This window comes from Poecilia mexicana, unplaced genomic scaffold, assembly GCF_051168715.1.
Source record: "Poecilia mexicana isolate PSO_F unplaced genomic scaffold, ASM5116871v1 scaffold_6, whole genome shotgun sequence".
Classification (NCBI taxonomy): Eukaryota; Metazoa; Chordata; class Actinopteri; order Cyprinodontiformes; family Poeciliidae; genus Poecilia; species Poecilia mexicana.
Window position 1 is genome coordinate 30,841,710 of NW_028263375.1, and position 12,842 is coordinate 30,854,551.

General features: G+C 39.1%; 1 protein-coding gene across 1 annotated transcript in view; it reads right to left on the minus strand.

Moving 5' to 3' along the window:
* kitlga (kit ligand a) overlaps positions 1–11,574 on the minus strand; it is a 45,596-nt gene extending 34,022 nt beyond the window's left edge. The window contains exon 1 of the mRNA XM_088006580.1: positions 11,252–11,574. Within this exon, the coding sequence (XP_087862706.1) occupies positions 11,252–11,266 (15 nt within the window). The 5' untranslated portion in view covers positions 11,267–11,574. The remainder of the gene's footprint in view (positions 1–11,251) is intronic.
* Between the last annotated feature and the right edge of the window lie 1,268 nt (positions 11,575–12,842).

Genomic DNA, 12,842 nt, shown 5'->3' on the forward strand with positions numbered 1-12,842 from the left:
GGGAGCAAAACAGCAACTGAAAAGCGTTGACACCATCTGATTCATCCTCAGACTCGCACGGCTGGTTTATGATCACAATCTGCAGTTGGTTTTGCATTATTAGCATAGCTGAAACCCAATTTATTGTCATGTGGCCCACTCTGATAACTCAGAGGGGGAAAAAAGCAGTACTACTGAACAACACATGTCTAACTACAATGGGCCTAAGGGGGCAAGAAAGAGAAAGTGTCACCCACAGAATGAAAAAATAAACGGATATTCCTTTAGTGAGAAAGATCATGTGGACCATTATGGTTTCTGGTTTGTGCTACCTTTAGCAAGTTGAGATCTGGTGAACTGGTCTTACTATCCATTACAAATGTGCACAAAACTTCTTTGACATTCCACTGTCAAAAAAAGAGCAATTTTGCAATTGTTGTGTTTCCAATAAATAAGAAGTGCAATTAAAATCCCATGCGAATAAGTTTGTCCATGTGATAAGTCATTAAAAAAACGCACCATCATCCTCTGACCACTTCCTGTCGTCTTCTTCGTCATAACGTCTGGTTGTTGATCACGACTCGTGTGACGTGACAAATTGCATAAATGTTGAAGAAATATTTTCACACCTAATGTCTGACTGCATAAAAAGTTGGAATTGCAAACAAGAAGCCGTGTTTTAAATGGTGTTGCATTTCCAGCTTGTGCCAACCAGCAGATAAAACAGATTCCTTTATGCAACGATTTCTGCCAGTTGAACTTTCTGCCAGGTTGAACTGGCAGAAAGTTGCGAGAACAAAAAAATTTTAGTACTTAAAGTAAATTAAATGCACTTGTCATTAGATTAAGATGCATTAAATCTGCTATTGTTGCAGAGGTAAAAATTTAATGTTTTGATTTTTAATCCTGTTCCCTTATGATGAGAAGACGACTGTTTTATTTATTTATTTTTTTATTTTTTTTTAGTTTTGTCCTTGGCCAACAGTCTCCTATGAACGGACCCTAAGGATGTTTATTTGGGCCTGAAGTTACAAAGCTGTCATCGGCAAACATCAGGCAATTTTTTTTCATGTTCATTTCAGCAAAAAGTTTCTCTGCTGTTGAAAGATGTTTGGAAGTGATGATGATTCATAAATCCAGAAACGAATTCCAATTGACAGGCACTGAAACCATAGAGAGAAGGTTTAATTTGCTATGCTGCATGTCAGGCTCAAAGCACTGTCAACCTGACAAATAAAAACCATGGGTATTATTCAGAGAAGTTTCCTGAACCCCACAAATCAGTAGCTTTTTTTTTTTTTTTTTGTATGGCCCTTTACCCAGGGTGCAACTGTATGAAGTTGACAAATTAAAGCTACAATATGCATCTTCTTTACATATTTGACAAAACTGTCACAGATAATTTGTGAAAAGTGGAGGGACCTGAGTGGATGAGCAGGTGAATACCAGGGTAATTGACAGCGCTAAGACCCGCCTCCTGGATCTGATTGGTTGTTTCTAAATAGGAGGAGGCAGAGGACTTCGATTTTTTTCCCTCCAGATTATCTGTCTCACATCATATTGTAACGACATAGTCTCACCAAGAATATAAAAATATATTTTTTATATAAAAGTTACGTAGTGTAGCTTTAAATGACTATTTCTCTGTTTTTTAAGGAATCTGAAAGGCATTCAGTCAAACCTGTTCAAATATAAAATACCAGGACCATTCAAATTTATACTGAGGTGTTTCACACTAAACAGTTTCAGATTCATTTTTTAAAATTCATTTGTAAAAACACAGAAGCCATACCACTATAACTTTTCACATCAAGACAACCTCAAATTGAGACAAGCATAGATTATTACACACCACACAGCTTCCAGACTTTCAATAGACAGAAGAACTTACCCGTAAAAAGAGATAATACCAACTGACTCATTTAAAAGCAGAAATGACTTTCATGCAGGTAACAAATTCTGACTTGTGGCTCCAACGGCCTTTTGCCTCTCCAGTCTCGAAGGCAAAACTGATCATGAGGGAAGGACAGCCACTGGCAGCCTGCTCAGAGTCAGACGTAGACTCGGACTTCACAGAGGTGGAGAGCACTTACACAGGATGAGTCCAAGCTTGTAAAAATGTCTTAGCGGTCCTTCACGCCTGACGCTCACCGGGGTTTCTGGTAATCACATCGCTTAAGGCAGCTTGTCAGTTTCACAGAGCTGATACCCCTGAAAGGATCCCTGAACAAATATGTACGGACCAGCACAGTATGCACTCTGTCTTGTTTGAATAAGATTATTCAGCGTTTGAGAAACAAGGAGATAAATCATGCATTCCTTTCCGCAGCTATCATCAGGATCACTCAGTATAGTCTGAATCCCCCAAATCCCCCCTGCTAATTCCTAAAACGATGTTTGAAGTAGATAGATTTCGGCCTCGAGGGGGATATTAGCGTCAGTTTTGCCAGGCATCAGATTTTCTTTCTTCATTATATCCAGATTCCAAATTATATTCACTAGACACGGCTTTGGAATTTGAAATGCCTTTTTCGTCAAGATGTCTCAAAAAGGATAAGGCTGCTGGTTCCATGAATACCTCCTTTTGCGCAGCGAAATGAGATTTTTACATTTCTCATTTGATCAACGCAATAGAAAAAGTTTAAATATCAATTGCACAGAAAATATTCTTTGTTTTTTCAAATTGAGTAAAGATTTTACAAAGCTGTAATTGTTTAAAGTAATCCAGTTTAGGCTTCATCAGGCAGATGTTTTATTTTTAACCTGAAGTAACATAACAACGTTCATTAAGACGAAGTGAAATAGCCCAATATCATTAGACAACCATGATGTATGACAATAATGCTTTCTAACTGCGCTAATGCCAGCTGTGTTTTCATCGACCATATAATTGCTCAAAGCACAAAGAATTATACTACAGGAAGTAGTTGAAGGATGATGACGTGGCATGATACTTTAATTACTTTAATTGCATTTCTTATTTAATGGAAACACTGCAATTGCACATTTTGCACACATTTACAATGGAAAGCAGAGCACTCCTGGTTGACTAGATGTACTAATAAGTAACAGAGAACTTGTTCAAGAAGGAACTGTCAGATATTTTTTTTCTTTCTTTTGACCACCCATGCCACCCACTAACACAGTAGTGCCCTGAGCTTAAGGCCAAGCCTTGTATCAAAATCTGTAACTGGGTTAAACTCGTTGCCCTGTGAAGACAGATGTTGTTGCTGCCCTGAAGAGTCTCATGTCCCCAACTGTAAACAATCAAAACAGGATTAAAAAAAACAAAAAACTTCAATGTTTTCTGCACTTTACATCAGTGTGGCTTTTGTTCCTTAACAAGTTGAGGAAACAAATCACCACTTCTGTTAGTAATGACAAGTCTGCATTTGCTTTTAGCGCAACAGTTACTCATTAATCAAAAGCAATCCCTAACCATTTGAGTCTATTAAACATTAGAAAACAGCATAAAGAGCCTGCAGCTATTCCTAAGTTCCCACAGTGACTTGTAGATCAACACCACCAACCCAGACATATTTCACTTGCTGTGTAAGAAAATAGAACGAAGCCAGAACATCTTGTCTGAAAAACTACATTCTGCAGAGTTTTCTTTCTGAGTGTTCCAAAGTAATAATGTTTAAGTTAAATGGTTACTGGCTCTGAGAAAATAATGACAACGACTTCAAAATCGTCTCCCAGACCTTCTATCAATCCCAGATGACAATAGATCTGTCATCTGGGGTCTGGTGCGATGCTGAATCTCCATATCTGCCCTGATTTCCGGCACTAATCTTTCCATCCACAAAGACCATAAAGAACTGTGCCTATTGCCAAGACGGTAACTCAAATCTAGGAATGATAAGTTCCCAATATTATTAAACAAGTAATCTACAGCTTTGCATGAGTGTGTATTCCTGGCTGGCAAACTTTAACATGTAGCCCTGCACTATCTTCCTTCGTTACTTTGAAAACCTCGTCTCACATGTGAAAGGAAAACACCTATCAGGTCATCTGATACACTTTGGTACGTGAGTTCAAGAGGCGATCACGCTGGTTTTATATTTCAGACAGGAGAGAACCCAGCAAAGCTCCATACCACGCAGATACTGCTGGCAAACAGCATACATGACTGACTTTTTCCTTATATCTGCTTATTATTGTCATCAAAGACAATGGGATTTCTCTTCCCAACATCTAGAAAAAATGTTTGCAGTCCTTGCATTTCATTATGTAATTTTTCTCAGTTTCTCATTTTCTGTTTTTTTTTTTTTTTTTTGGCTCAAAATCATGTTACACACTGGAAAGGAAGCTGAAACAACCAGACACTGGATGAGGCAGGAGAATGAAAAGGATTCAGTCAATCAAACTTCTGCAGGACTTTTTATACACTGAAGTGTAACTCAACATGCTTTACAGTGTCGCTCTTCTTTTTAGAGTAATGGAGTTGAAACAAGCTTGATGCTTGCAGTGACAGCTTCCTGAAGCTACATATCTGATCAATGATCAAATGATAAGCCAATGCCGGTAAAAGACTGGTGTCGGCAGATGACAGAGACAACCAATCAGATCTTATGGCAACTCAGTTCTGCAGGAGCACCCCACTGGATTAACTTTTGCATTGACTGGTCAGTAGCATGGAGTTGATGTGTTAAGGCAGTCCAGCAATTTTTCCAGTCAAATTGCCGGACATTCTTCTACAGTCCCGGTAGAAGGTCAATTGGCAATTTCCAGTTTTGCAATAACTATGTGTGGCGTGTTTCAGTTACCGGTACCAAGGTTTTCAAAACTTAGGGTTCCACAAACACTGACATTTTCAATCTCCCAAAGGTTTGGAGTTCTTTTAATGAGATGCCCGACAACATGCCAGAGTACAGTTGTATGTGCGACAGAGTAAGGCCTGAGCCTTACCCTTCAGTCTACTCTGTTGTCCACTCAACTAAATCTTTGCTGATTTCATCATCTGTACCTTTCCCACTACGATGTGTTGGTACACTCTGTGGACGGTCACATGGACAAATTTTTGGCCTGTGTACACGATGATACCCTCATTCAGAGGGTGGCGCCAATCACATAACGGATACTAAAAGTCATGGGTCAGACCATGAGTAGGAGAATAACAACAAAGTTTTATTTTGAAGGAATTCAGTGAAGAACTTAATTCTGAATCAATTAGGACGATATAACTGCATTGATATCCAGTTGAGACCCTTTCTTGTTGTCTCTTTTCTTCTTCTTTTTCTCAGAATAATCAGAGTACAAATCATCCCATTGTTGCCCTCTAAGAGGCTGCAGTGTCAGCTGAATATCACTGATTGAAGTGTGATCGTTCACCAGAGCTGAAAATAACAGGGAGGCCTTCTTACCCATGAGGTCCACGCAGCTTTGCTTTTGATTTGTCCTTCCCACACCTATTGCCGCGCACTGCGGTTAACCGACAGGGAGAAGTCTCAAATACTTTTGTCTCTTGCACGTGGTTACAGATATTTCTGGTTGCAATAAACGAAAGGAGCACCACCCATCATTCCTGTTGAGATAATGCTGTTTTCAGACTGAAGCTGGCAAACTGTGAGTGGTATGTCAATTAACCAGCTGGCTGCAGGTTCTTGGTGGACCTCCAGGGATTTGATTTTTTTGTTGTTGTTTTTTTTATAGAGATAAACAATAGAGGTGTACTCTAAATGTACTTCATATTTAGTGCATTGTATTTTTAGTCAACATTTTTGCTTAATTCTACATATTATATAAACATATATTATATAACTAAACAACTCTTGCATAAAAATTTGTTACAACTGTAATGATTGCTGCTGTTCTGTTTTGAATAAAACTTATCTGATTATTTTAGACTTTTCTCGTACTTTTTTGCATAAACACCTTAAAACCATCTGTATTCAAGGTTATCATAGCTCGAGTATTTCACACAGAGCCATGGGAATTACAAATATGCAGGCAGACGTCTCTGGTTCACAGCGATGCCAAACACAAACTGGCATCTTAAGCTTGTTTAGCTGTCCGAAATCAAAAGTTCTCAATGCAAAAAGTCTCCTTGAAATCAAACTGTTGATTTTCCAGCATAATAAAAACAGTCTTAAGGAAGACCAAAGGAAGGCTTTGATTCCAGTAGGAGGACATGTGACACTTGATTGAGTGGCAGAGATGGATCTAATTAACCACAGGGCGAAAAAAAAAAAAAAACACAAAACAAAACAAAAAATATGAGGATTATATTTTAGCTGGTTAGAGACATGAGTAGTGAGAAATATCTGAGAAATGAACACTCCTCTCTATAGCATGACCTCTTTTATTGTTGCTTCACAACAAGAGAACAGTAATTTCCAGTGTGCCAGGGTCATTTATTGGCTCCAGACTTGGCTCCAGGACCATAAATCATCTCTGATGTTCACTGAGATAATTAACCAGGAATGGGGAAGGAATGAGTGTGACTCGGATGGGACACGCTCAAAGTCATGGGGATCCAGTTGAAGGAACTAGACTTTTAAACCCACGGCACCGAGACCCTCTAGCTCCCGTTGTGCCGTTTCCTGCTGTTATGCTAATCTGATTAGCGACATAGCAAATTTGCTCGCATAAAATTAGCAATAGGTGCGACTTGCACACATTATCGCTGCACTTGGTGCAGTGCCTGGCCTGAAAACATGTGACTGCTTAGATCCAATGAGGCAGCGCTCCATGTTTCTCCTTCTCTTCCCTTCTTGGCCCTTTTGATCTGCACGTCCAAAGCAAGCTTGTACATTTCCTGCTGCGCAGTAGAAGAGTTATGTTTTCTTAAAAGATCCTGATGTTAAGAGTTTTTTCTTAGCAGGCCAGGGGCCACAACAATAAAGAAGAGGTAAACTGAACCCCGGATTGCGTGAGCAGCAGAGTTTGATGATTTACAGTCTGGCCATTTGCACTTTTGAATCACTGCTGTGTAACACCAGAAGTCTAATAAGCAGATATTAGCTCGTTCATAAGTCAGGATATCTGCTATTGCAGAGCTTGCAGTCAGCTGCTTCACACGTCTGCTGCTCGTAGTCTTATAAACAGCGTCGCTTTAGGAAGACTGGTAACTTTAGTTTTCCACCGATGACTTCGCAAACAGCTGAATTTGGTTTTCTGTTAAGGAGGAAAAAAGTGAACCCCCCTTTCTAACCAGACACATGTTGGAGAAATATCGAGTCATTTCCAGAACTTTGCTTTGTCTCTTGCCAAACTGAAGCCGTTTTGAAGCTTCTTAAAGCCCAGGCAGTCCCTCCAGGGTTTCACAATTGTTTTCTGATTTCTTTACAAACAAAATCACAGATTTTGTGGCACTCCATTAGCAATATCTGCAAGGGATTTTTACAATGTTTCTAAGCTATACCAAAGGTACGCAAAATAAATGCAATAAATGTGCAAAAATAATGATCCTCCACTCTCAAGGAGAACAGAATGATACAGATTTGCGTATGACATTAAACTTTTTCTTATTCGCCACATTGATCATGGACTGAGTCAGAAGTCTAGTAAAAGTAAGAGCTACTGTCACCTGCAGACAGGAGTAGCACTGAAATAAACTCATTATTTTTTGATGATTTTTTTTTTTAAATTTGCAATAATCTCACAATTACCCAGTAAAACACACAAAAAGGAATGCAAATGCCCAGGTAGGACTTGCTTGTGGAAACATCCCAAGTCAGAATACAACCTAAATGAAGATGTTTTTTTATTTACTATCGTTACAATTCTCTATTAGACACATTTCAATAACAGTTGTTTGAACCACAGTTTTAAATTAAAAAACAAAATGATTTGATTGAATTTGACACTGAGACAAAGTAGTTAAAGTTGTTGGAATGTAATCATGATTGAACAATACATATACATGCTAGCATGTTTGAGTTGAATTTTAGTAATTCTAATGGCTGATATTGAAAACCATCAGAATACATTTTTATTGTGCATAACTGTCAGTTTGTCTGCTGCTAAAAAATACCCAGTTTTGAGAAACTCTGTATGTAAACTCACTCTGCCAACCCAGTTTCTACCACCTATAAGCGACATAGCCTGAGCATGTCAGACATTTGGTCCATAAAAATCATGTTTAATGAATCTGAATATAAGTGTAAGTTTTTAACCCATCCCTATTGTCTGTTAGGTAATGTCTTCTAGTATCCATATACCGAGAATTGACTGATTTCATATGGTGACGGTGTTCTTTGAAAGGATTCAAACAGAAAGACTCTTTGTTTTATGCCACAATGTGTTTTTTTTTTCTGATGGAGAAAATATTTACTTTTCAACAACAACAACTTAGACAATGTGACTCAATTAAGTCTAATAAAAGTGAATTTAATAATTTCTGTTAAGATTTTTGGTAATAAAAATGTTTATAGAAAATGTTAATATTTTAGTTAAGTGATACTGGCCCTAATGTCAAACAAATATGGGACAGAAACATGGATGATCTGTAAAGTGATCTATAGATCAAAAGTTTTATTGGGCAGAAATGACAAAGAACAAAACAACCTCAGTTCTAAAACAAATTCACACGAGACAAATTCAAAGAGTCATGGAGCCACTTTCAATAAAATCAAGCCACATGGTGTTAATGTGGACATAAAAAAACTACACTGAACAAAAATAAAAATGCAATAAAATAAAAGTTCCTTAAAAGCATAAAGCAGTGATAAGTTAAGGATAATTACTGTTATGATTTCCTTCTATGAAATATTATTTTTCTCAGCATCAGGCCGACGTTATCTAACCCCTCATCTGAAAATATGTCAGTTGATCTGATGACAGAACATTAGCTGGAGGACAGTAACGGGCTGGATTCACCCAAACAGGATGTTTTGAGTTTTCACAGCCGCTGCGTGAGAGCGGAGCGCCTCCGGTTACAGGTCAGGACTGAGCGTTCGATGAGGATGTACGATTTTTTTTTTCTGCAATCTGGTTGGTGAGGAGCTGTAGAACACGTACTGATGGGGAACGAAGACTGACGTAAAAACAAAAAAGTCTCAGTATGCTGAGGGGTGAAACAGTAGAGAGTGCCCACTGTAAGAGCATTACCGGATCACTTAACACACTGAACTGAGTGATTAATATTTCATTCAGGTGTCCTATGAGGAACATAAATTACCCTAGACTTTCCAAATCCTGAAACTTATAGTTTGAATATGTGTCAAGTCTGTTTTGATAAGAATACAGCTCTTTAAAAAAAATCTAAGAAAGGGAAGGAAACATGTCAGACGCTAGAGAAGCAAACAGCAGTGTTCCATGTATGCGTTAGTAATTCCATTTTCTTCCCAGAAATCAAAACAGTGAAAGTGATTTGACTCATTTTTAAAAAGAAAATATTAAATTAAGACACAGGATGGTTTTCTTTTTTTTTTCAGAAAAAAAAGTGGATGAGGAGAAATGTATGTGTGTCCACAAGAGAATCTATATGCAACTTTATTAAAACATGGTTTTAAGATTTTTGCTATTTTCAAATTGTAGCATTTATATGTGCCATATTCATCATCTCTCATTCACACCATGCCTCCACCCCCATCAACATAATAAAACTCCTGAGATTGATTATTTATTTATTTATTTATTTAATCTGGCCACCCGTCTGAAAACCTTTGCTGGCGGCCCCGAAAAACATAAAAAAAAAAATTAAAAAAAATGCCAGTGTGGCGGCAGGCGTCAGGAAACTAGCGCTCCCTACTGGTGCCAAATGTTCTGTGAAGGTGAGAAGGTCTAGACCTGGTCCCGTCCCAGACACCTGTGCCACGGCCAAAAGCACATAAATATCACGACTTAGATTACCATCCACAGACATGAGAACAGCAGGAGTCCGGCATCCATGAAAAACTTGACATATAAGTTCCATCTTTTAGTAAATGTGTAAGCTATGATTAAGATTGATAGATTTTTGATAGATTTTTTCTCCAGCCGGGTCGTGGGCCGCGGCCGTTTATGGGCGCATAAATCCCGGATGAAAGGTGCCCGTTCGCACTCACACAGATAATGCCTGACCCGCATAAAGTGAGAGTTTGAACGTAACACCAGCAGCAGGGATGCCTTCACAACACTTTCCCTTATTTCCCCTTTCTGCGTGCGCACTCACACGAACACTCCTCTCTGGCTGCAGCAACGAGCTTTACGTCCTTTAAAATATGTTGGTTTTTTTAAAGAAAAGAAAATCAATAAACTGATTAAGGGATTTAGTGCGCGCGACTTCCAGTGGGAACTTTTAAACTGCATTACTCCAGTAATGTTGAAGATCGTCACGAGGCGCTGAGGATCGAAAGTTTACGCAGTTTTTTTAAAATACCTAAAAAGTGAAAACAGATACAAACTAAATTAAACAGGGCGAATTATCTTCTTCGCCTGCACTTGAAAAAAGTGATATTTATTATTTTTTCTTAAAATGGCTTTGCATAATAATAATAATAATAATAATAATAATAATAATAATAATAATAATAAATAAATAAATAAATAAATAAAAAGCTTGCGCATGTTAGAATCCAGCCACAAACATGAAGGTGTCACTGCTTCTGTCGCCTGTCAACCCGGAATGCCGCCGGGGCAAACTCATCCAACCCCCGGGGTAACAGAAGCGGGTTGGGGGAAAAACCCGGGGCGCCGCTGCGCACCAACCCCAGGAGGAGAGAAAAGACGCGTATTAGTTTCAGGTTTTCGCGTCCCTGTGTTTTAACCTGGGAAGCGGAATAGGTGTAGAATCAATTTGCACTGAAAAACAAACCCGCCTCAACAACGTATTATGTTTCAGACGTGTGCATTCAGGAGCAGAACTCTTGGGAAGGGTGGCAACCCGGAGCGCAAATACTTCTTAGAAGTTACCGACTGGCGCAAATAAACTGACCGGGATCGTTCAGGTCTACAAGTTAAACGGGGAGAGTGTTTTGTCTGCATGCTTCAAAGAAAAACCAGGTAACGCGGTTTGCGGAAAGCAGGTTTGCCACTTTGCCTCAACATGACAGCCCAGTAGCCTAATAAGACTTCTGTTAAAGTCAACTGAGGCGGTTTGATCCCTTCCTCGGCTTTATCCCGTCCACTCAGTGAGCCAGTCACCTCACTCTGATTGAAGTGAACTGTTTCAGAATCCGGCGAGGGAAAGAAAAAAGTGTCAAATGGAAAACGGCATTCTTGCACCCGGATCGTATCCCGTTTAGATCCACCACAACTTGAATTGCTTATTTCCTCCACGCAGCTTCTTGCAACCCCACACACTCCCCCAATATCCCCAAAGGAAAAGAAAAAATCAGCCACTTACTTTTGACTTCTTCATATGGAACGGCAAGAGGTAAATCCAGTGTGCGCGAAAGCCTATTTTATTTTACTTCTACGATGAGGAAAGGGGTTTTCATCATCCTTTGTGCACATATCCAATGCCTAAGTCCGAGGTATCCAAACAGAGGAGAAAAAAAGCCCCGAAGAAAGTGACCACGGCGGAATAATGATAATAATAATACTAATAATAATAGTAAAAAATCTAATTCATTCTTTGCACCCCGTATGCTCGTGTAATGTGAAGCGCACACAGCCCGCTCGTTCTAGGCTACAACATAGATCTAGATACTGAGAGGAGCAGCACGAAACAGCACAGAAGAGGGAGGGAGTTAAGCCTTTATGATGCGTAAAATCAGCCAAAGAGCCGCCCTATGACGGGCCGCCTTCACTTCTCCCGGCTGCCAGTGTAAACAGATAGCAGACGGAGAAACAGGGTTGCTCAACGCCGATGTGTTTCTGTCCGATGTCAATTTTATTTTTCACAGGTGCGAATATGTAATAACGCTAAAATCATCGAGACATGGAGTTGGTACAAGCCAGATTGCCGCGATTAGCGTGAATGGTGTGCAATGAAGGGTTCCGAGTATTAATGAGTCAAACTGTGTCTCACAGGGTTTCATACAGTCACAGCCTAAAGGACCAAAAACTCCATGTGACTCAAATAGCCAACTGCGAGCCTCCCATGCTGGTAACAGTTACCTTTAAGTTCAAAGAGCTTCCCACAGATACAGGTAACAACTCAGGATGTGAGTGAAGTGCACACAGATGTGTGCACTTCAGAGTTTTATTTCTACAAGGTGTTAAGGAAGAATATCTAAATTGGTTAACTTTGAAAAAAGTTTGGCTCTCTCTTCCTCTGGATCCCAGGTCCTCTCGGCGAGCCACGTGTGTTGACGTCACAGAATTACAGAGTTTAATCCAATATAAGACAATGCATAAACTTACACAAGAAACTGCAGAACAACGGAGACATACATTCATTTACCTGACATAAATGGAAAGAAGAAGAAAAGCAAAGACATCTTTGGAGAGTTGCAAGAGCAAATCTAATTTGTTACTTCTGTGTAGAAAGTTTTATAGTTAAGGCGTATTCTTATCTTTAATTTATTCAAATAAGGCGTATCTTTGCTCATCCAACCAGGAGCTATCTCTGACCCTCTCTCAAGCCAGAAACCCCTGCCGTGTTTACGGCCTTTCACAGATGAGTGTGAAAAGCTGGAACTTCTCCTGTATTGTTTTCCACACAGACAAAAGGCAGTTCAAACGATCCTAGCAAGCCATCTGCTGGAACTACAGGTAAATTAAAGGTCAACAAGTCAGAATACATTATTAATTTCAAAACCACAATTAGGCCAATTGAATCAAGACATGTTAAGTTTTAAAACTAGCTTATTTTAAATGTATTTTCTCAACAAAGGTAATGAGAACTCAGCATTGAGCTTGTAGGAAAAAAGAACAGTTTTAGGCTGATAAAAATGTCAACGTCAAATTTATTTATTAAGCACACCAACGTGTCAATAACACAATAGAATAAGCTGACGAAAAGAGAGAGAAAAAAATACAGAAAATATACA